The sequence below is a fragment of the Sturnira hondurensis genome, unplaced genomic scaffold (genome assembly GCF_014824575.4).
Source record: "Sturnira hondurensis isolate 20B ecotype Veracruz unplaced genomic scaffold, ASM1482457v3 Scaffold0017254, whole genome shotgun sequence".
NCBI lineage: Eukaryota > Metazoa > Chordata > Mammalia > Chiroptera > Phyllostomidae > Sturnira > Sturnira hondurensis.
Window position 1 is genome coordinate 37,108 of NW_028089885.1, and position 24,117 is coordinate 61,224.

At 61.6% G+C, this 24,117-nt stretch overlaps 1 protein-coding gene across 1 annotated transcript; it reads left to right on the top strand.

The window, feature by feature from the left end:
* Nucleotides 1–57: 57 nt before the first annotated feature.
* Nucleotides 58–22,828, top strand: RTN4R (reticulon 4 receptor). The gene is made up of 2 exons (XM_037067352.1): nucleotides 58–247; nucleotides 21,151–22,828. Exons 1-2 carry the CDS (start codon nucleotides 226–228, stop codon nucleotides 22,590–22,592), a joined length of 1,464 nt encoding a protein of 487 aa, XP_036923247.1. The 5' UTR covers nucleotides 58–225; the 3' UTR covers nucleotides 22,593–22,828.
* The last annotated feature ends 1,289 nt before the right edge of the window (nucleotides 22,829–24,117 follow it).

Here is a 24,117-nt window from a genome sequence, read left to right on the forward strand (position 1 = left end):
AAACATTCATCCGCTCCCGAACCACGTCGCCGCCGCCCTCGCCCTCCGCGCCGCGGCCCCGCCAGTTCACCCGACTGGCGGAGCGGAGCGCGCCCAGCCTCGTCCCGCGGCCGGGCCGGGGCCGGGCCGGAGCGGCGGCGCCTGGATGCGGACCCGGCCGCGGGAAGACGGGCGCCCGCCCCGAAGCGACTTTCGGTCTGGGACGCGCCCTGCCCGACCCCGACGATGAAGAAGGCGTCCAGCGGAGGTGAGTGCTGCACCGCGCCCGAGCTGGCCGCTGGGTGGGGCGCCGGGGTGGGAGAGACTCTCGGAGCTGCAGGGCGGGTCCCGGCTGCCTAGGCAGGCGGCAGGGTCACAGGCAGCGGCGAGGGCCACCGCAGTGCCACACCGACTGGGGCCGCAGGTGCCCGGCCCCGGGAGGGCGGAGCCCGCGGCTGCAGGAAAAGTTGCCGCTTACTGGGAAAGTTGGCGGAGGCGGCGGAACGGGAGGCAGCGGATCCCGCTAGCCCGCGACGCCAGGCAAAGGTTCGGGTGGGGGCTGCCGACTGGAAGGGCGCGGTCTAGCCTGGAAGCACCCCGGCCGCGAAGGGGTTAATGAGCAGATTTGCAGAAACGTGGGCACCGAGCAGGGGTGGAGGTACCGGCTTCCTCCGCCGTTGCCCCGCGGACTCAGCTCAGGACCTCTCCTGTCTCTGGGGTCAGGCTGCAGCGGGCTAAATGGGGGCGTTGGCAACAGCAGAGGGCATGGGGTACGCGGGGTTAGCCCTGTGCTGCCCCTTCAGGGAGCCCGCGACGAGAGAGGGCAGACGGGCACCTCGCATCCGCAGCCTACGGGGCCCCTGCGGGGCTCTGCTGAGGGGCTCACCTGGCAGCCCTCATGGGGCCCCTTCCTCTACCTGGTATGAGGTCCGGAGTGTGGGGGCGGGGGGCCCAACTGCTGCCTTGCCATGGTTCCCCATGGGCTGCCCTGCTCCCGTCCACAATGCCGCAGGCTGCACACACGTTTCCTTGCACGTGCATGAGTCTACAAGGGCTGTACACTCGCACACCGCATGTGCACACACATGCCAGGCTGCCCCAGTGTGCATGTGCATGCATGCTGTGGGTGCACACCCGCATCCTCACCCCCACCTACATGCCCACAGCCATACACATGTACATAGCACGCTTGTTGTGATCGCCACACTTGGCACAAGCCGGGGCCCCTGAGCAGGACCTGCTTCCGTGCCTACACGCACATGTGTTGAGGGGGAGGCTATGGGCAGCTGGAGCTCACAGACTGAGGAGGTGAGAAACCGGCTCCAAGATCCTGGACCCACCTCTGTCCACCAGCCCCCGTGTCCGGGGAGTCTCCTCTTTACAGCCCCTCAAGCCTCTGTGTGTGAGTGTGTGTGTGTAACTCAGCATGCATCTGTACATGTGTGCCCACATGCATGACTGTGTGCAGGCCTGTGGACACATCAGCATGTGTCTCGTGACCTCTGGGTGTAGGTGCCACCATGTGCCCAGGTGGTCTGTGGCCAGGGTCTGCCTAAATCTATAGCAGAGGCCCCAGGAATGTGTTGGGGGCTGGCTCAGTGCACAGCCCAGGCTGTGGGGTGAAAGGGCCCCCAGGCACTCTTTTCCCCCACCATGATGGGGCAGTGGTGGCCAGTGGGTACTGGGACCCCCCTGGACAGGGAAGGTCCGTTTCAAACCTGGAGGTCAGCACAGGGACAAAGTGGCCAGATTCCTTGGCTGCTCAGCAGTGACCTCTGCTCAGCCCAGCCCGGTGCAGGTGTGTGCCCAGCCGTCTACTGACCCAGGGCCACCTTAGGAGGCTTTGACCCCAGTGCCTCAGTCCCTCCAGGCTGAGGGCTCCGCGGTATGTCACCTGCCTCAGGAGCTGTGTGGGGCTCTGAGACAAGGGCATCAGGAACTCGCTCAGGGGTAAGGAAGACCCCAGCCAGGGCTCAGGGAGACAGAGACACACTGCCTGCTCCCCAGCCACCAGCAGTGTCCTTGTCTGTAGAATGGGGACAAGCCAGTCATTCTTAAAAGGTGTGTGAGGGTGAGTCCCCTGATAAGGCAGGAAGCATGGCAGGCCACTCTCCCTGTCTAAGCCTGTCCTTCCCATGTAAATCAGGCACCCGCCCCCGCGCCCCCAGTCAGAGTGGGAAGAAGCCAGCTCCCACTCAAGGACCAGGACAAGTGGTGGTCGCCAGCTCCAGGGTGCGTGGGTTGGCAGGAGGACAATGGCCTGGATTTGGGTCTTGGCGGTGCCACCCATTGGGAGGTATGACCTTGGTGGGACAGTTCATCACTCTGTTCCTCAGTCTCCTCACGTGTGACATGGGCCAATAATTAGGATCCCCTTAGGAGTTGTTGGGAGGACTTCAAGGTGGAGGCGGAGGCCCCCACTGAGTTCTGACCCAGGGCTTCTACCTTCAAAATACACAGAAGGACCACTGTCCCACCCCTGTCAGCCATTCCCATCCAGGGAAGTCCTCCTTGCACTGCCAGGCAGACCCCTCCCTCCTACCCATTGGCAGATGGGAAATAAAGGCCCCTAGAGGTCACAGGGAAGCTGGAAGGGGCGGGGGCAGGTGGGGGAGCAGGGAGGCACAGGGCACTATTGAGGTGGGAGGTGGCCACCTCCCTATATATTTCCCAAGCTGGGGCAGCAGCTTGCTCTGCACCTCACCAGCAGGGAGCCTGCAGAACCCAGAGCCTCCGCCCTCTCTCTGTGTGCAGCTTCGTGGTCAGCTGGAACCCTGCAGTCAGGATGGGCCTTTCCCTGTGGTCCCGGGTGACAGGGAAGGGAGACAGCCTAGGGGGGCAGGTTGGCCTGGAGAGTCTCAACAAGCAAGAGGGCAAGTGGGGCATGCTGGGGCTGTGGAAGTCCTGAGGTCTGAGGAGGATGAGGGCCAGCCAGGCCTGCACGTCTGTGCCCTCTCAGGCTCTCTGACTCCCCCCGACCCTCCCTCTGCTGCCTCCAGGCCCACAGACATCGAGGGCCCCTCCTTGCTCCCTGCCCCAGCCTTGAATTCATGGCTCCATAGCATAGACATTTCTGGCAGCTGGTACAGTGCCAGGAGGGTCCTGGCTGATGGGGGCAGAAGGAGCCCACCCCCCGGGGATGAGGTTCCTGCCCTCCTGGGCCTGTGGTCAGGAAGACGCCTTGGAGCTTCAGTCTGTGAACCTGGAGAGGGGTTGGGAGAACGGAGCCCAAAGGGGAGTTCCATGGTGAAAGAGTGAATGTGTTGACTGAGTGAGTGGTGGTGAGGGAGTGAGTGTGTCAGCGAGTGTGGGAAAGCTGAGGACCCTTGGCTGTGCCTGTTCCATGTCGTCCATGCTGCCCCACCCCCAGGCTGGTGGGCCCTGGCCAATGACCCCCACCCTCTGCCCAAGGCAGGGCTGCCTGACCTTCTGAGGCCACCCAGCACCTGAGCCTCAAGGTCTGTAGGAGCCTGCCTGGCCGCCCCACCCCAACTGTACCCAGATGTATCCTCCAGGGCCTGACCTCTGCATCCTCTGCACCCCTCAGCATCCCCTGCCCTGTGGCCTGGCTGCTTCTGCACCCTCGAGCAGCCCAACCCCAGCCACTGGTTCATTCTCTCATTTACTTGTTCATCCATTCATTCATTTATTTGTTTTGGGGCTGTGCGACCCTACTCTGAGCCAGGCAATTAAAGGGGTGTGACCTTTGGCCTCCTGTGTTTATAGGACTAAATCCTGTAAAGGGCAGATGGTCACAGAGCTGCAAATGGAAGCCCCGCCAGAGGATAGGCTCACTGTCCACACCCCCTGCATCTCGCTGCACCGTCATGGGAGTGCGTGGGCCCACCAAGTCCCACCATACGGGTGTTCTGTGTGGCAGTTTCTTCTTTTGTCACTGTATTTTAAACACTTTGCACATCGGGAACTATTCCTGTGCATCATGGGTTCAGTGGTGCGTGCAGAGCCCCTTCCCGAGGATGCACCGTTATTCCTCCAACTCTGCCCCGGCCTCTCTCACTGCCCAGGGTTGCATAGCCGGGTGTGGGGAGACCTGCTCTGCACATGGAAACCCCACAAGGTCCCCTGGAGGTTTGGTCACATCCCCCTCTCCTTGACCCCTCCGAACCTTTCCACGGTGGGCTCTGCATTTCTCACTGGTAGTGAGTGAATATACGTCCATATTGATCTGGGTATTCCAGCTCTGGCACCTCTAGCCACCCCTCTCCTGCCCCCTTCGCACAGCCTCTGCCTCTGCCCTGCAGCTGTCCGATTGCCTTGTCTCCAAGTGGCCGCAGCCTTGCTCCAAGGGGGGAGGAGGGGGGACGAGCCATCAGGCACCTCCCACAGCCTTGTGCCCCCACCACCCACACGCAGGACAGGGCAGCCAGCCCTGGGAGGTGTGGCTGCAAGGCAGGGCAGTGTGCAGAGCTGCCAGAGGGGGCACGGGGAGGTGCTGCTTGGGCAGAAACCAGGTGGGCCTGGCAGGTGGAGCTGGGCCGATGGTGACAGAGGGAGCCTGGGTGGAGGGGCTGGGGTGTCCGGAGCTGCCCAGCTCAGTTCAGGCAGCCCACTCGGTACCCTGGGGTGCTGCTCCACTCTGTGGTCGGCGACAAGGCGCTCCTAACTGACTGTCACACATCATGCTCCGTGGAATTGAAGTTCCATGGGAAGTTAGTGGGAAGTGAGCAAGGGTTTCGTAGTCAAGCAGATTTGGGAGCAGCCAGGTTAACGGGCGCTGATGGAGCTCCTTTTGTCACAGGGCATCAGGTTTGCAAGTAGGGTGGGAAGGGCCCCTTGCTGACCCCTCTGCAGCAACCCCCCCCCCAGGGCCTGGAGTGCCCCCGGGGTCTGTGTTGGGAAACAGTGACTGAGATACCTCTGAGGGACTGCGAAGGGACCTTTCGGCCCCCAGCAAAGGCACCGAGAATGGGTGGGCCACCTTACCCACACACCCTATAGCCACCCTACCTGGTGGGTGGAGGGACCACACTTCTGACAGCATGAGGCAATGTGCAAATTTAACCTTTGGGTTTATGACTCTATTTCTTTGCAGCAAATGTCACGGGAAATGTCAGGCTGAGGCTGAAGCCAGTAAGGGGCCCGTCGAGGAAGCGGGCGGAGTGCCGAGGGGCTCAGGCCAAAGCAGGGCTCCAGGACCCTCACCTCCTCTCGGGAGCCCTCTTGGATTGCCTGCCGAGTGCCTGGGCCCAGCACTGTGTCCTCGGTCTGTCCCAGCCAGCCACTGTGACCTTGTTGAGATGTTGCCTTTATTTACCTGCTGCCAGGACCCAGATGGGGCAGGCTCGGGGACCTGCCAGCAGTCTCTCCTCCAAGTCTAGGCAGCCTCTGGATCAACCTGTGCTGCGCCAACTTGCTGTGTGACCTTGGGTAGCACCCGCTCTTCCTGGTCACCAGAGGCCTCATTTGTTATCTGCAGCTGTTGACCAACTCGGTGCCTTCGTGGGTAGGAAAACGCGCCAAGTTGGAGACATGCGGGGTACTGGGCTCTGGGGGTGGTGGAGGACGGCTGTGTACAGGGCTATCGGGGGTGGGAGCTGGGTGTATGGCATCCTATAGCTGCTCCAGGCACACAGTAGGCCCGTCCAGCCCAAGTGGAGACCTCACGGGGGGCCAGGGCTATGCAGAGGCTCCTGCCCATGGTTCTTTTTGCACCAGCCTCATTCTGTGGGGGGAGGGGCAGCCCATTTCCTGCCCCGTCCTTGGGCACCGTGGAGTCTGGGCAGTAGGAGGGTGGGCCACTTACCCCTCAGGTGTGGCCTGCAGCCCAGAACCACTTCCCATCTCCAAAGATGTGGCTGGAAGCAGAATTCCAGAGAAGGGCCAAACCTGGCCAACCACCAGGACACTCGGGGTGTCCCGTTGGAGCAACCTTGGGAGAGCTGTGGGGCCCCAGGGCACACAGGGAGTGCTGCCCTCAGCTCTCCCACCCACCTCCACAGAGCAGCCCAGCCAGGGACCCTGGAGTGGCCCTTGTGTCCACCCACTCTTCCCAGAGCCCTGCCAACACCCTTCCCCTGTGCTCCCCTCTATCCCAGTCCCTCCGTACACTCTGGTGAGGCCTCCCTGCTCTCCCAGTACCCACTCAGCGCCAGCCCTTGTCCTTGGAGAGCATAGAGCAAGTGATCATGCCCTGCCCAGCTGCCAGGGTCTCCTGAGAGTTGAGGCCATGCAAGACAGTGGCCAGTGAGCCTGGTGGGGACCAGGAGGGCAGGTCTCCTTGGGGACCAAGGCCAAGACCCCCAGGCCAACTGGAAAAGCAGCAGGACTGTCACTGTCCACTGCTGCAATGAGCATCAGCTACCTGGCACGTGGGTGGCCTTCCCCACGGGACGAGAACCAAAAGAGGGGCTGAGTTGGGCCATGGGACGTGGTTCCTGAGTGTAACCTGGCTGGTGACCCCCACTGTCATCTCCTGGGGAGGACCCTTTCCACCCTTAGTGGGATTACCCAGGGTGCACACTCAGGGTAGAGCCCTAGACAGGTCCCAGAAGATCACTCCTTCCTCCCTCCATTCTCTCAGCAAATGCTTTCCAGCATTACATTCAGGCCAGGCCTGTGTTGCACAGTAGAGTCCCCTAGATTCTTGAGACACATTCCACCTGAGAGGCTCCCAGGTCCCAGGAAGACACCCCAAAGCCTGTGAGGTCCCCAGAAGAGAGAAGTACTGTGTGGGTACCAGCAGGGTGGTGAGGACCCTGAGGCCCACCCCCCTTCCCCAAGGCTACACTGGCTCTTGGTCATAGGGGCTGGAGCTACTGTTTGAGGGGAGGGGTCCTGGAGGGAGCAGAAGTTTGGAGACTCCAGAACAGCCCACTGTGTGGGGCTGGGCCCAGGCACGCCCTGGGCTGGCCCTGTGCAGGGGGAGGAGGGAGACAGGAGGCAGGTGAGGGGCTTGTGGAGGCCAAGAGGGTAGCAAAGGGAGGGGTGGGCACCTTGGACCAGATGGCTGCCCTGTGGAAGCTGCTGCCGCCCGCCCGGCCCAGCAAGGAGCCAGCCTCCCATGCTGTGGGCTCTGGGCTGTGTGGCCCTTGGGCCCTGCACCGCAGCCATGTCCAGGCTGTCTTTCATCTCCCTGCCTCGGCCCCAATTTAGGTCAGGCAGAGGCTGACACGGGGACAGGTGTGACAAGTGTTTGGCTTCCTGTTTGAAAACTAGCAAAAGAAAAACTCTCCCCATACAGATACTCTATCTGCACGCCTCCTGGCTGCCACTGAGAGCACCCATCGTGCCGGAGACAGACGGCGGCCCTAATGGGCTCCGTCCTTCACCAGCTACCCGAGCCTTGGCCTGGCCCCTGGGCTGGCCTGATGTGGGTGGCAGCCCGTGTGAGTGTCCCTAAGGAGCCCTCCCCGTGCGGGCACCCCCATCACAGTCTGAGAGAGGCTCATATCCTCCTCAGTGAGCGAGGCCGGGGGAGGGGGCAGTGTGCTCTTTGGGCAGGAGTGGGAATTAGGGAGGGAGGGGCTGCAGACCTTCACATGGGGCGACAGCCCAGGTGACCAGCAGTGTGCTCACTATCCCCTCGTGGCCCTGAGGCCCAAGCAGGGTCAAGACCCGCCCCGGCCTGTCACTCATGCAGGACCCCTCAGGACTCCCTGATATCCTTCGCTGCCCCATGGGGGTGCCCATGAACCTGTGACCCCAGCCAAGCTCTACCAGCTCTGCTTGTGCCCCAGGCCCTCCTCGGCCCCATCAGGCCCCATCAGTCCCCATCAGGGCTGGGTCCATTGCTCCGGCCGATCTGAGGATGGACACCTTGGACAGGCCAGCGGTGTGGGAGGAGAGCAGGTTGGGAAGGGTCCCTCCTCTGAGGGGTGGTGTGGTGGGGGTCTGGGAAGGAGAGCCCACCCAAGGGGGTGTTTCTGGGAATAGGGAGGGCATTCCCAAGGCGGGGGAGCTCCCTGAGCAAAAGTAAGGCTCACTGCTCCTGCAGGGGTCAGTGCCTAAGGTGAGGTCGGGTCACCAGCATGCCCTTTCTAGCTATGATTTGACCTCACCTCTGTCAGGTGGGACCATGGTCCCTGCTGGGGGCAACATGAGGCACTCCTTAGATGCTCCCCCAGGTTGGGTGGGCTAGGCATTTCCTGTGCACCCACTGTGTGCCTGCCCATGTGAGCTGTGTGGTCTCTGCCCCGTGGGGCGGGTCTCTGGTCTACAGGTGAGGGGCCCGTTCTAAGAGGTTGGGAGACCTGCTTGATTCCCCAGCAAGGCAGAGCCCTGGGCAGGGACCCCATGGCCTGGGGCCCCTGGAAGGGGACCCTGCTGCCTGAGAAGAGCCTCACCCACCTTTCCAGGGCAGGGCTGCCCGTCCAGTGTCGCACGTGAGACCAAACAGAACAGACTGAAAGCACTTCTGATTTTACCGGTTTATGTGCCTTGTCCTGAGAGAAAACCTGGAAAAATGTACTGGAGTTTTAAGAAAGGAGTTGTATCAAACAGCGGGCTGTCATAACAAAAGACCACAGACAGGCGGCTTCCCCCCCCCCCCCGCTTTTTTTGCATGTATGTGTCCAGTTGACTGGGCGGCTTCAACAATAAGAGGCGCCTTCTCGCGGTTTCGGAGGCTGGAGTCTGAGACCAGGGTGCGTCAGAGGCGGATTCTGGTGAGGGCTCTCTCACCGGCTGGGTCCTCACGTGGACAGAGTGAAAGCCAGGTCCCACGCCTCATCTTCTAAGGGCTCTGATCCCACTGTGGGGCCACACCCCAGAACCTTGTTAAACCTAATCACCTGACTGGTACCCCAGGGACTCTCCTGGGCCCGGACATCCTCAGGCAATGCTTTCTGCCACAGGCGTGAAAAGGCTGCCTCGTGCTGAGAGGAGGGTGTTTCCTGCATGCACGTGACAGGCATTTATGGAACACCTCCTGTGGGCTGGCTCCCTGCCACGGCCCTGCCCCCTGCCTAGGCCCTGCCCCCTTGGGGCCCAGGGCCTAGGGGGCAACTGACAGAAACAAACAGCTTGGGCACCTGCGAAGTGGATCGGGGAGGTATGGAGTGAAGTGGACTCCCTGGCAGCGGACAGAAATAGGGGTGTCAGGAACCCTGCGGGGGTGGTTCACCGAAGTGCTCCCACCCATGGTGAGGTTCTGAGACCCAACCTCCCATTTCACAGATGACAAACCCAGGCCTGATAGGCCAGGGTCACTGGCGGTGTCTGAGCTTAACTGGACAAAGCGGCTCGGCTGGGGGTGACCCAGTCTTGTGGGCCTGCTGCAGTCCTGGGGTGGGGGGTGGGCAGCTGGGGAGGAGCAGAGGGGTGGGCCAGTGGGCGGGGTCTGGCTTCCTGTGTGAGCCCTGCAAGGGAGGGAGGCTGCTGACCACTCACAAGGCTTTAAGTATTCCTTAAGGGGAAGAGGGGAAGAGGGGCCGAGGCCTGGGCCAAGGGCACAGCTCTGAGCAGGCTAGCACTGCCAGGGACACTGGGCAGGGGACCAGGTCTGTCTGGCCTGGGCCTGGCCCCATGCTGGGGACCCTCCAGTGTTGGGCTAGAGGAGGAAGGAAGGGGGGTGGGGGCGGGGTGTTGTGAAATCACGGAAAAATTTCAGGAAAAAGGCAAATGCCTTTTCAGGCTTAATAAAGTCAAGCTATGACTTATTCCTGGGCAGGGAGGTGGGAGAGGCCAGCAGGGTCCTCTGTGGGGGGAAGGTCCAGCAGCTTTGTTCCTCAGGCCCCATGAAGGACTGAGTAGAACTCAGCCTGCAGATGGCCCGGCCATGGCTGCTCATGCCTGTGGTGGTCCCCCACAAGGCCTGGGGCTTTGGGGCCCCTCCCCCAGACTGATCCTTGGCCCCAGGGGCGTCTACGCCCTGGGTCTGGTGGGTAGGGAAGTGGGCTAGGTGTTTTCTGGAGCTTCCCTCAGGTGTGTGTGAGGAGACAGCACGCTGGGTTACCAGCACTGACCTCTTCCCCATCCCCAGGGCAAATGCTGAGAAAATGAGGCCACTCGCCCTGGCCCTGCCCCCAGGGCAGCCGACCCCCTCCTGCTGCCGGAGCGCCAGGCGCAGCAGCCTCAGGAAGTAGCCGAAATACACTGACCTGTTTTCCAGGAGGCAGCGGCGCCTCCCTCTCCCACCCTAGATGGTGAGAAGCCGCCAACGGTTTCCATCCTAAATTGATTTCAAATAAGGAAGAGTAATCACACACAATCATATAGGAATAATTTATCACTTGTTAATAAAAGAGCAATTACTTATTCACGTCGCCCCTGCCTGCGTGCCGTGGGTTCCGTTGCACAGACGCGATTAGTGCTCTCATAGAAGCCAAAGGGAGCTCGTCTGTGCCGGGCGAGGCCAGGGTGAACCCTCCCTGGGGCCACAAGTGCAGGAGGCGCCTGCCGGGCTTATCCACCAGACCCCTTGCTCCTGAGGGACATCAGTGGGGGGCAGGGGACTCGGATCTAGGGGACAGGAGCAGGGCAGACGTGTCTGCCTGGTGGCAGCAGAACTGTGCAGAGCCTGAGCACACATGGGTTTTCAGGCTGCAGGCTGTCCCTTCAAGTGTCTGGATTTCAGAGGTTCTGGAACCAAGAGGCTAGAGCGTCCCTGGCGACTGGGGGCATCCTCAGCCACCCTCGGCTGAGCAGGGGCTGAGGAGCCTTGTCCCCGGCCCAGACACCAGGCCGAGCGCTGCGGGGCCCTCCCACAGCCCCACTGTCTCCTGCACCATGAAGACACCTGCTTCTGACCCGTGTTCCTCCCCGCCTTCTGGCACATACCCTTTATTTTCTTCTTTTTATCTGTCTCTGTCTCTGAAATGCCAGTGCCAAACCAAACATGCAGGCTTTTTATGAAGATAACACAGTGGTCAACCGTATCTTGCTCACAGTTAAAGCCTGCACCCAGCCCGGAGGCTGGTCTGGAGAATCAGTCTGCAGTGCCNGGACCCTCCCATAGCCCCACTGTCTCCTGCACCACGAAGACACCTGCTTCTGACCCGTGTTCCTCCCCGCCTTCTGGCACATACCCTTTATTTTCTTCTTTTTATCTGTCTCTGTCTCTGAAATGCCAGTGCCAAACCAAACATGCAGGCTTTTTATGAAGATAACACAGTGGTCAACCGTATCTTGCTCACAGTTAAAGCCTGCACCCAGCCCGGAGGCTGGTCTGGAGAATCAGTCTGCAGTGCCAGGCTGCAGCCGCCGGTGCCTTGTTCCTTGTGTGTCCAGGTGGCTGGCTTCACGTTTCCACGGCTCCAACCCTGCTCCCTCTTCTTCAGCACCTTCCCCAGCGTCTTGCTACCATCAGTTCCATTCATAGCCAGTGTTGCCCAGCCTGGGTCATATAAATAAATGCTCTCTGCCATCTGGCCACAGAGGGGTACCTTAGTGACCCTCCCGCTGTTGTGCGGCCTTTTGTTTTTCCTGGAGTTTACGGTTGACGTCGTCTTTTTTTTTTCTCTTGTCCCATCTGCCACCCTTATGTGTGTACTCTTCTGCACATCAGGCATTCTATTGGTTTTCCTCACCTGGGCCAGGGAGTGATGGCCCCCTGACAGCCACCCAGGACCTCCCTTCATCCCCCAATGTTTCTTGGACCCTGCGTTTTCCGCCTTCAGGGTTTACATTCTCTGTTAGCTGAAACACACCTTAAACAAACTCTCTAAGGCAGACGCAGCGAAGAATCGTTCCGAGTCCTCGAATATTAGCAAATCCATTCAAGTTGCATGGGCCTGGTCCGGAATTCCGTGCTGGAAATGGCTCTGCTCACAACTGGGAAGCCACAGCAATGAACAAACCAGTGTTTGGTGCTCTGTGGTGAAGTCTGACGCCACGTGGCTTTTTCTCTGGGTGCTTCTCGTGACCTTCACAGACCGAAATCACATGGCTACTTTCATTGGCTGTGCTTGGCACCTGCCCATTGGAGGGCCGGGTCTTCTGCTCTGGGAGATTTTCTGGTATTATTTCTTTGATAATTTTTTTCTTCTCTATTTCCTATGTTTTCTCTTTCTGAAACTTCCAAGAAGGCAGATGCTGGACCTATCCTTTGTCTTCTGGAGATCACTGTTTCCCCCTCTTTCTCTTTTTGTTTTTCTTTTCCTGACTTCCTTGACCTTGCTTTCTAACACTTCTATTGATTTTTTTTTAATTTTAGCAATTCTATTTTTAACCTCCAGGCACTCTTCTTGTTTTCCGATGGCTCCTTGGTCGTAGCACCCTGTTCTTGCTTTGAACCCTCCTGTATCTCTGCAAGGACACTGATGAGATTTTCCTCACCCGCATCTGTTCCCCGCACTATCTCTACTTCCTCTACCGCCATTTTCCCTCTGTCTCCACTGGTGCGCTTCCCAGACACCTGGTTTCTGGTCCCACCTGGTAGGGAAGCACCGAAGGGGGACCGGATGCTCCTCTGGGGGCCGAGCTTGTGGATGCAGGATGGGGGCGACCGGGCGAGAGCCACTGTAGGGAGACCTCCCCTCTGGGTGTCCCTTCAGGGCACAGCCCAACACCCTGCTCCTTGCCCCTCACAGCGCGAACACCTTCACCACCACCGTGGGTCCCAGGGATGCACACGTGTCCCATGCGGCTGGTGGGTGGGCGGGGAAGCAGACCAGCGAGCATGCCTGTGCCATCTGAGCAGCAACGTGACTCAGCGCTGAGGGCGGATGGAGCTGTCTCGTGAGGCCAGGCGGCTGCCCTGGGCTGCGGGCCTGTCTTGGAGTGTGAGAGTTTGCGCTCTGCACTGAGGCTGCATTCGGTGGAGGGGGCGAGGGGAGGGGGAGAGGAGAGTGGCTCTCTGCATGCTCATAGCTCAGCCTGCTCCAGGTGCCTCCTCCCACCCAGACGCAGCCTCTCCTGGGTGAGCGAAGCAGGGCTGTCAGGCCAGGCTGCAGCAGCCCCAGACTGTGGGAAGCAGACCATCAGCGTGGCTCTGGGGTGCCATCTCCAGCCCTGGGGTCTCACTCCCCAGGGCTCCTCACCTGAGGCCGGGCTGACGAGACCAGATTAGCAGAGGCTCCACACCAGCCTCTGGGGAGGCAGAACTGGGCTGGGGCCCCAGGTGCAGGGACTTAGTGGCCATTCAGGCCGGAGGCACCGTGGGGACCCAGGGAGGCAGATGCTGACCCATGGTCATCCTCGTGTCACAGGCGGGAAACAGAGGCGGAGCAGGCCTGCAGCTTCCCCAGCTGCAGGGAAGGGGTGCAGAACTCACATCCGAGCCCAAAGCTGCCGGACCCCAGGGCCCTTCTCAGCAGCCTGGGAACAGAAAGCATGGGCTGAGGACAAGGCGCTGTGCAGGTCAGGGAGCCCAGAGCCCACTGGCCCACCTCGGGGTGGGGCACCAGTTGCCCCTTCCTACTGCACAGGTCCCTGGAACTCAGGGCCTGCTGTGGTCTCCTGGGACAGTGTGGGTGGGCCTGGACCCTGTCCTTGGCCTTGCAGGTGCCCCGTGGTCACCTAACATCTCTCAGCCTTGTCGCCCTGCCAGAGGAGCGGGGTTGACAGCCACCCTCCCCACCCCCACCCTGCTCAGCAATGTCTGGTGGCTGCCCAGCACTGGCCCCTGACTCACTCGCCTCTGGGGATCCCTGCCCTCGTGTGAGACCAGCCGCGTTCTGAGTGGACCCCAGGTGCCAGTGGCCCTGTGATCCCAAAGCCTTGCCCATGTCTGCTGTGATAATGACAAGGACTGTGGGTCTCTGAAGCTCACTTGCCACTCAAGACCCTGGCTGTGGGTCCGAAGGTGACTTGGGGGCCTGATGCCATGGGGGACCCACCCTCCCATGCCTCCCTTCTTTCCTAGGCTTTGTTGGCCCGTCTTTGTACTTACTTGGGAAGAAGCTCTTGTCAACCTGGGAAGTGCGTCAGGACCAGCCACTTCCACTCCTCCCAGCCCAAGCACACAGGGCGATGCTAGTTGGTCAGAGAGCCCCGCTCAGGGCAGCTGGCTGCAGGGCCCCCAGAGGAGGGCGCATTACCCTGGGCGGGGCTGGATCGGTGTTGAGAGGCTGTAGCCCCAGCCCCCCTGCCCACCCAGAACTTCCTCCCTATAGACACGCCTCCCCGAAGGCCCCCCTCCTCCTCCCAAGCAGGGCCTGTGCCTCCTCCCAGTGCCCGGAGACATCCCAGTTTTGTCCTGGGCTTTAAGTTGTCCTCCTCTATGAGTGTCTGATTGCCAGTCTTCTGACAGCCTCCTTAGCGAAATAATTGTTTTTCTCTTGACCTGCATGCTGTTTCAGGTCCACCTTCTCTCCTCACCCCCTCCGGCCCCTTGTGATGCTGCCAGGCACCGCTCCTTTCCGCTGTGTGGCCTCGTCAGCACCTCCATCACCTGCGGGTTTGAGGGACCTCTGTGAGGCCGGGGTGGCGGGGAGGGTGAAGGCAGCAACATCCACCGGCAGCAGGTGTTCACCAGGCTCCTGTCATAAGCCAGGTCGGCACACTATTTTTCCAAATTGCCAAATTCTAAACAATTTCAGTGCTGTGGGCCCCACGCTGTGTTAGGCCACTGCACTCTGCTGCCCAGGCAGCGGCCAGAGGGCTGGCTTGCCAGATGCCCGTGGAACAGGAGGCCCAAAAGCCCATAGGCTCTGACGAGGGTATTGATTTGGCCACCTGAACTTGGCACCCCAGCCCCGAGCTGGTGGTGACTGAAACAGGAGACTCTCGGGCTGAGGAGGGTCACTTGCTGCTTCTCGACACCTCATCCCCTGGAAAGCGCCGGGCCCCACGAGGCTCACCGATGCACAAGGGGCCTGTCCTCGGTCTCTGCAGGTGCCTATTGTGCACTCCCTGCCGCCGGTCAGCCCCACATCTCCCGAGCCCCCTGCAGACGCTCAACCCCTCAAGGGGCCCGAGCCTCCCTGGTCTGGGTTTGCAAGAGCTCGGCTGCTCTGGGACAGCTCAGGTGGGCTGCGACCTGACTTCTCCCTCCAGACCAGGGCAGGTCCCACGGGGCAGGTAGACGAGAGCCTCCCAAGGTATGCACTTGTCTTTTCAGGGCAGAGTAAATCTGGCTCGCACAGAGGCCATCTGTCCGGCCTGTCGGCGATGTTTGGCCAGTGCCGAGAGCACGTGGTAATCTGCCCCCACCCCAGTGTCCTCCACTAGCCTTGGCTCCTGGGGGGGCTCCCCCATTTGCCCAGCCTTACCTTAGCAATCCCTCTGCTGTTTGATGACTCACCCCTTTGCCCTGAGCCCCACACACCCCACAACTGAAGGCCCAGGAGTGTACTCCTACAGCATGCACCCCAAGTATGTATTTTTACTGTGTGCGCCCTGATTGTGCATTCCTGCACTTTGCCCCGTCAGCGGCTGATGTTCAGAAGAACGGCCAGCTTCATGTAAGTGGCAGGAGCAGGGGCCTGGGAAGAGGAGGGCTGGATGGGGAGGGAGGCAGGCCAACACTGTTGGCACCACCAGGCCGGGCACTCAGTCCCAGACGGGAGCGAGTGGTGGGAAGGAGTCAGGTGGGCGTGGGGGCAGGAGTGCCCCTCTCCTGAGCCCCTTCCCCAGGCAGGGGCATGTTGGCCACCGGCCAGTTCTTCGTTAGTGTTCTCTGGAAACTCAAGCCTATGATGGCCTTTGGAATCAGTTAGCCAAGGGACTGTGAGGAACTGGCTGTGGAGACAGAATTCTCCAGGTAATTAGGCAGCAGGTGTTTGTTGGTGGCCTAGTGGAAGGGCAGAGAGGCTGGCTGACTCCCTCGGGCTGGACAGAACCTCTAAGTGCTGGCATTCAGCCCCCAGCATGGGGGTCCCTGGGGTGGGGGCCAAGGGAGGTGGGCATATAGAAACGTGTGGGCTGGACAGGGCGAAGCTCCAGAGTTCCAAAGCTCCAGGCCAAGGGTCCTGATCACCAGCCTGCCTGCCTGGACCCGGACCCTAGCGGGGTTTCCAGGACTCCTCCCCAGGCATACCCTGACACCCAGAGCTGGCTCGGTGTTCTGGGGCACCTTAAATTCCCAGGTAGCACATGCCAGCAGCACGGCAGGGTGAGCACCTGTGGTCATTCTACTCCCAGATCACAGCTGTCACAAGCCAAGGCCTATGTCCTGATCTCAGGCCTGCAGTGCCCAGCAGGTCACCTGATGCAGTTTGCGGAGCAAGCAAGGGCTGAGTGAGAGCGAGGCCCCAGTCACAGGGCGCTGCCTCTGGCCTCCAGCTCCCAAGTGGGCCAGGCTTTCCCCTGAAGACCTGTTTCCTTGACTTGAAAGGGGCCCAGAGCTGCCATCCCAGATGCTGTATGGGCTGGAAATTTTGAGGGAGAATGGAGCTTGGGTTTGAGGTGGGGGCGATGGGTGAGTGGGGGAGGGAGAAGCCCTGACCCTTTACTGCCTGGTGAGGCCTTTCATTGACCTGGCAGCATGACCGTGGGAACCCTACTAGCCTTGGTTTGTGAGCAAGTGGCTTTCCCCCCCTGAAACTCATTTCTTCAACTGAGATGGGTGCATAAGCTGAGCCTCTAGGAGAGTTTGCAGACAGGGGACCAGCCTGGGCCTGGCCTGTTGGCCTGGAGCCCCTGTGTGCGTTCAGGAGGCTGGTCCTGCTGGCTCTGCCTGAGTCTCAGCACCACGTCAGGCAGGCCCCGCCCACACTGGCCTCAGTTTCCTCCACTTAGCACCACTTGGCCTGGATCCAGTACCCTCCCGCTGCCACAGCAGTCACTTGGTCCATTTTGGACCTAGCCCATGCCTGCAGCCACTGCCCTGAGAAGATTGTTAGGGCACTGGGGACAGCAGGGTGTCGACCACACCCCTGCGGGAGTGGGCTGCCCCTACCTGGAGCTGGGGATGGGGCCTGGGAAATGCAGTGGACATGCACACCACCCCAGGACAAACGGACAGTGATGGTTGAGTGTGGGAAGCAAGTGAAGATCGAGAGGGGACAGATGGAAGGCAGAGGATCGGTGGTGAGCCTGTGGTAAGTGGAAGGCTGGCAGGGAGGGGGAGAGCAGCAGAGGGGAGGAGCATGGGCATAGCCCGACCCTGCGGCAGGTGGACACCGCTGGCTCCACCCCCGCCTGGAGCTATTTCTGGCCTTGGTGTGCTGAGCTGTGGCCTCCAGTTCTGCCTTGTAACTGCGGTCCATGCCGTGCCCCTGTGAGGGATGTTCTTGGTGTTCAAGAGGATCCCGAGTTGACCGCTGTCATGGCTACACTAGAGCTGCCCAGCCCCCTACAGCCCACTGACCCCAGTCTCCTGGGGATGGCGGGGCAGGCAGAAGCTCAGAGCCTTCCTAGAAATGTCCCCTCCCAGCCACCAATGGCACAGGAGGGAGCAATGTGGCCCAGCACCTGTCCACATCTTTCCAGCCTGGGTCCCTTCCTGCCGAGGTCACACGGTGGCTACTCCTCAGGCTTGGCCAGGAGGTGGTGTGGCTTTTCCCATCTCCCACCCTTCCTCCTGGACCTGCTCCAGTAGGGGCAGGTCAGGGCCTCACCACTGACTGCCTCGGTTTCCTAATCTGTAAAATGGGCTCATGGTACTGAGAAGAAAATTGATTCTTATGCACCTGAGACTCACACCTTTTATACCAGCGGGCGGAACCTCATGGCAGCCCCTGACGTGGGTGTCTCTGCCACCCCATTGCCGAGTGGGACCACCGAAGCCCGAGGGCACTGAACCGGTGTTTGCCTTAAGAATGGGGGGAGAGGGACTGGTGTCCGTGTGTGTGTAGCTCTGGGGGCCTGGCGACCTGGTGTGGGGCCACAACAGTGACAGGGGCTTTGGGGTGGTGTGTTGTGCCCAGGTTTTCTGTGTGCACTGTGGTTTCCATGTGTGCAAGCCAGAGCCACAGCAGGGCTGTCTTCTTGCCACACATGCCGGGAGGCAAGCTGGCACTGGTGCTCACTGAGGACCGGGGCCCAGAGAGGCTGGGGCAGGTGGGCTGGAGTGCAGCCTGCAGCCTCTGATGGGCAGAGGGAGCCGCAAGGGCACAAACCTAGAAGCCAGAGAGGCCTGGCTCTGGGGGCTGCAGCGAAATGGGGAGCAGGGTGAAGGGAGAGGCCGAGGGGACAGGTGGGGGAACGGGATGGGAATGGTGGGGAGACGGACAGGGAGGTCTTTTAGTGCTGGGAGGGGCTGCAGTCCACAGTGGGTGTTGAAGGAGTCAGGTGGGTGACTGGGCCCAGCCCGAGGGGCGGGGTCAGGGGATGGCCTCCCATTGCCTGGCTTGGTCTCTGGTGTCCCCAGGGCCCCTGCTGTGAGTGTGAACCCACACTCCAAAGTTGGGTTTGAATATCTCGTAAAAAGATGCCCCCTTCTGCTTGCTCAGCAGAGGGGTTGCCATGGAGACCAGTGGGCTGGCCCCAAGAGGGGCCGAACTGGAGCCAATTATTGCGGTTATTGCGGCTGTGTGAGGAGAGAGCCCACCGCCGGCTTTTGCCCTGGCATCAGGGCCCATGCCCCAGGGCTGCGCCTCTGAAGTTGATTTCTGAAAAGCAGCTAGCTCACACGTCTGTGTGCCTGATCCCGCTTCCCAGCAGGGCTGAGCTGCTCGGCCCCTCTGCTAGCCACCCCCGCCCGTGGTGGTTCGGCCAAGCCCCAGAACCTTGCTTGGGGTATTCTTAGAGTGGGGGTGGCCCCAGGTGCACAATCTCCTGAGGGCCAAGGCTGGGGGCCACTGGCGGTCAGAGCAGCCAGCCCCAATTCTGGTGAAGTCAGCTGAACCTGACACCAGCCCAGCTCACAGACTGTAGTGCAGGCCTGAGCACCGCAGGGCACTGCGCAACAGCAATGTCTCTGGGCCGGCGAGGTGGCAGCATGGTCATGGTGGGTGGCTGGTGACACAGCCGATCAGTGGTGTGGCCTGGGCTGTGGCGTGGTGCAATTGGTGGCGTGGCAGAATCATGATGGGACCCACCCTCGGAGCTGCTGAGGGGGTCTGGTGCATACCTGCAGCCCCGCATGTGCGGCAATCACAAGGAGTGTGCACTCCCGGACTCTGGTCCCCAGGTCCTGGATGCCCCCTCTCCAGCCTGGCCGGGTGAGTACCTGCAGCCCCGCCCCACCCCACCCTGGGTCTCGAGGACAGGAAGTGCTGTTTGCCTAGCACAGTGACATCCTGTGACAGCAGGTGAGATGCTGGTGGGAGCTGGCTGGCATAATGAGGCCTGACTTCCCAAGGAGGCCCCACGAGGAGAGAGCCAGAGAGGATGTCAGCAGTATAAATAGAACAACTGCCGAAGCGGTGCCCCTCGCAGCCTCCCACACAAGGCCAGCCAGGAGGGGGACCCAGGGCCTGGGGGACCCTGGGCTGTGCCTATCTCTCTGGATCACCACACTGGGGCTGCCAGGTCCCCAGCAGGTGACGGAGGACAGAGGAGGTCGCCAGACTGGGGAGGGGGCATTCAGGACCTGGGGACCAGAGTCTGGGAGTGCACACCCCTTGTGATTGCCCCACATGCCAGCCTGCTGGGGCCCTGCGCTTCGGGTGAGCTTCTTGACCAGCCCAGGTAGAGAGGGCTCAGTAGGGGCAGGGAACCCCAAGGTCACAGTGCTGGATGGAGGAAGTTAGCTTGTGGTCCTCTTCTCCCTCCCGGCCCCATCCCCAGTGCTTAGCCAGCTCCTGTCTGCAAAATCCTGCTCTTAGCTAGCTGCCAAGGAAGGTGTTTGCTATCAGTGCAGGTGTTGGCTGATAACTCAAATGTTAGCTGATAAGCCAGAACCCTCCCAGGGGGATTCGCATTTTAATAGACTCACTCCTGAAGGCAGAAGGAACCTTCCGCTTTCAAAGACAGCCGCTCTAATGGTAGGCTGATAGGCACTGAGCTCAGCATTGAGTGGCCCTCCTGCTGAGATCAGGGCTGGATGCAAGCCTGGGAGGGGTCTGCTGCCTGGTATAGGCCACTGGTGAGGCCCCATGTATCTGGCCCCTCGGTGGAGGAGGGAGAATGGGGGTGTAGCCCCTTGGGGCTGGGGCGGAACCCCCAAGAATGGATCTGTTGGGAAGGCTGGGGGCAGCTGGGATTGTGCCAAGGTTGTTGGGCTGGTAAGGAGTTAGCTCCTAACCTAGGGGAGAGATTAGGCAGCAAACGGGGCTGCAGAGAGGAGGCTACAGGAGGTGCCTTGGGCCAAGGCAGGAAGCCCTCCAAGTGGCTGTGGTGTGTGTGGAGGAGGGAACGGTCTGCTTGCGGATCGGAGACTCGCCCTTCTGAGCCTCTGACCCACCTGCCCTCAGACGTCCTGCCTCCTGATCCTGTGCCAGCACGTTGCTCAGTGCCAGCATGTTGCTCGGGGCCAGCTGGTGGGACCCCAGGCACCTGCAGGAGGGCCACTAGAGGTGGTGGCCCCTGGCTCCACCAAGGTGCCTGCGGTTTCCTTGTTAAAGCCCAGATCCCTGCAGTGCTGAGGCCTCCTCAGAATCAGGGCCACCCTGGGGCCTCAGCATGTCCCGGAGCTGGGCCAGTGCATAGGGTCTGAACCACAGCTCACTTACCCCCTTGGAGCTGGAGAGGGCCCAGCAGCTGACCACCTGGCAGTCTTGGGCATGAGCCTCCACTCAGGGCCCCTCGGAAGGAGCTCTGCCAGGCTGGCCCTCGAGTATCTTCCAAGAGCCTCTCTCCCAGCCTGACTTGTGGGCTGGTGGGGCTGGGGACAGGCTAGGGACAGTGCTGGGCCAACAGGGACAGAGCTCGCATAGGTCCCAAGAAGGTGTCCACAGGTGCGAGTGTCTGCCCTGGGAGGCCCCCATGGGTCCTGGCTAACCTGAGCGGCAGGGCTGCGAGCGCCGGCTGGGGTGTTGGAGCTCTGGGCTGGACGGCATGGACATCTGCAGTCAAGGCAGATGTCGAGTGGCCTGGCCTCTGGCCAGAGCCCAGGGTGGGTGGCCCTGGTCGCTCGGAGCCCTGGGCCTCAGCACAGTCAGCAGGGGCTCTGCTGAGCCAAGCAGGGTCCCGAAGGGGAGTCATCAATGTGCCTCTGGCCAGAGCTGTTGTCTGGAGGGAGGGCTGTTGCTCGATGGCCTAGGTTCCAGAGCACATTTCTGGCCGAGGTTGAAATACCGGCCCCCAGCACCACGGTCCTGTGATTCCAAAGGAGCGTGTGATTCCCCAGCAGGTTTTGAGGCAGCAGCTTCCACGTGGCAGGGAGAGCAGGGATCACAGCACCTGAGTTTCCAGGGGTGACAGCCTATCCTGGAGCGGCCTGGTTCCCACACAACCCCCAGCCTCACAGGCTCCCTGCCAGCTAACTGCCCTCTCCTCTGCCCACAGGGAGCTGGCTACTGGCCTGGGTGCTGTGGCTGCAGGTGTGGCGAGTGGCAGCTCTGTGCCCAGGAGCCTGTGTGTGCTACGACGAGCCCAAGGTGACCACGAGCTGCCCCCAGCAGGGCCTCCAGGCTGTGCCCACCGACATCCCAGCAGCCAGCCAGCGCATCTTCCTGCACGGCAACCGCATCGCGCACGTGCCGGCGGCTGGCTTCCGTGCCTGCCGCAACCTCACCATCCTGTGGCTGCACTCAAACGCGCTGGCCCACATCGACGCTGCTGCCTTCGCAGGCCTGGCCCTGCTCGAGCAGCTGGACCTCAGCGACAACGCGCAGCTGCGGGCCGTGGACCCCACCACCTTCCACGGCCTGGGCCGCCTGCACACCCTGCACCTGGACCGCTGTGGCCTGCAGGAGCTGGGTCCTGGCCTGTTCCGCGGCCTGGCCGCCCTGCAGTACCTCTACCTGCAGGACAACGCACTGCAGGCGCTGCCGGATGACGCCTTCCGAGACCTGGGCAACCTCACACACCTCTTCCTGCACGGCAACCGCATCCCCAGCGTGCCCGAGCGTGCCCTCCGCGGCCTGCACAGCCTCGACCGCCTGCTGCTGCACCAGAACCGCGTGGCCCGCGTGCACCCGCACGCCTTCCATGACCTTGGCCGCCTCATGACACTCTACCTGTTCGCCAACAACCTCACGGCACTGCCCGCAGAGGCCCTGGTGCCCCTGCGTTCCCTGCAGTACCTGCGGCTCAATGACAACCCCTGGGTGTGCGACTGCCGGGCCCGCCCGCTCTGGGCCTGGCTGCAGCAGTTCCGTGGCTCCTCGTCTGAGCTGCCCTGCAGCCTGCCCCGGCGCCTGGCTGGTCGAGACCTTAAGCGCCTGGCGGCCACCGACCTAGAAGGCTGTGCAGCGGCTGCTGGGCCTTCACGTCCCTTCTGGACTGGTGGGCCTGCGGATGAGCAGCTCCTGGGGCTTCCGAAGTGCTGCCAGCCAGAGGCTGCAGACAAGGCCTCGGTGCTAGAGGCCGGTCCAGCCTCAGCTGGCAATGCGCTGAAAGGACGAGCACCGCCAGGTGACAGCCCTCCAGGCAATGGCTCTGGTCCGAGGCACATCAACGACTCCCCCTTCGGGATCCTGCCTGGTTCGGCTGAGCCCCCGCTAACCGCACTTCGTCCCCAGGGCTCTGAGCCACCAGGACCCCCCACCATGGGGCCTCGCCGGAGGCCAGGCTGTTCCCGGAAGAACCGTACTCGCAGCCAGTGCCGTCTGGGCCAGGCAGGCGGTGTGGGCGGTGTGGACAGTGTGGGCGGTGTAGGCGGTGCGGGCGGTGTGGGTGGTGGTGCTGGAGATGCAGAGGGCTCAGGTGCCCTTCCTGGCCTTGCCTGCAGCCTTGCACCCCTTGGTCTTGCGCTGGTGCTGTGGACCGTGCTGGGGCCCTGCTGACCAGCCCCCGATGGACAGCAAAGCCTTTCTCAGTGGCCGGGCGTGTGTACATACGGGGTCCCCTCCACACTGCGGCCGACACCGGGGCACAGGTGCCGTCCCTGAAGGACACCTCCCCCCCACCCCATCTCCACTCCATCATGTTTACAGGGAGCAGTGGCCGTGTTTGTTCCAGAACACCGCCTCCCGCCCGGACTGCGGGGTACAGAAATATGCATTTTATTTTACTTGTGTAAAAATACTGGGCAATGTGGAATAAAGAGCTCTTTTCTAAGCAGTGGCCTTTCCGGCTATGGGTGCTATGGGCAGTGAGAGGGGAGGTGGGCCCTGCCCCACTCACAGCCCCACAGAGGCCCTGAGACCAAAAGAAGGGTCCACCCCTGCAAGTGGCGCTGTCGGGGCTGTGGGCAGCTCGGGCTGTGCCTCTGCTCACTCCCCAGCCATGCTGGGCTGATAACAGCATTCAAGGAGGGGAGTGTGTCCAGCACAGACCACACACCAGCTGGGGGAGCTAGACATGCTGCCTTTGTGCGGACATTTGCTCTGGCGCCACGTGAGGTCCCTGCAGGTCCCAGTCTGCCACCCCAGCCAGCCTTGCCCCAGTGGCCCCCCAGCTCCCATGAGGCTTGGAGTGTTTCCAGAAGGGTGTTGTGCAGGTGGGCCAAAGAGCTGGGGCATGAGGTCAGCTCCCTCACTTCAGGGGCCCAGCAGGGGCTGTATGCATCCCCACACCCCTGCTCGTGGTCACACACCATACCTGCAGTCACACCTGCTCAGACATGCGCCCAGGGAACCCACACTTACACTATGGTACACTCCAGACACAGGCCCATGGGTGTTTGCATAACCCTGTCCACACGTGTGCACGCATAACACACAGGCAGGGCAGGGCCTGCACGTGGACTCACACAGATGCACATGCAGCACCGGCAGAAATATGCACACACACGCTTCCCCCCGGCCTAGGTGGGGAGGATTCAGACAGCAAAGGGAAGGAGGACACGTGGAGGAGGTCTCGCTACCCTCCTCGGGCAGGGGCCCTGCGGGGAGGGAGAAGGAGGAAAACACGGACTGGGGAGGGAGGAAGGAGAGCGTTGTTGGTGGAGCCAGATGGCCAGGAGGGCCCCTGGGGCTGCAGAAGCCCACAGGAGGGAGGGAGGCCGGGGGAGGGCATGCTCAGCACCCAGGCCCCTTCTCCTCTGTCCCTCGCTGGGACTCAGACCCTCCCTTTGCTGCCTGGGGCAGTATCAGGGCACTGTGGGTGGGCACCCCCCTCTCCTGTCTGGGCTTCACCCTTCCTCATCCAGGCCCTCCCACACACCCCATCTCTTCTTCCAGACCCCTGGGCCCAGGCCCACTGGAGCTTCCCGCCTCTGTGTGGTGCCAGCAGTCTGCCCCTCTGCAATGGGTCCGAGCGTGTCCTACCCCCAAGACCTGGCGTCTTGCCCCTGGGCTCAGAAGGGGCAGCTCAGGTGAGCCCTACACAGGGTCCCGCCCCAACCCTCAGGGTCCCAGAAGCCCAAGT

Excerpts from the sequence above, each read along its gene's own strand:
- RTN4R (XM_037067352.1), top strand. The coding sequence starts at position 226 with ATGAAGAAGGCGTCCAGCGGAG. Across the intron at positions 248-21,150 it reads GAAGAAGGCGTCCAGCGGAG|GGAGCTGGCTACTGGCCTGG; the intron begins GTGAGTGCTGCA and ends CTCTGCCCACAG.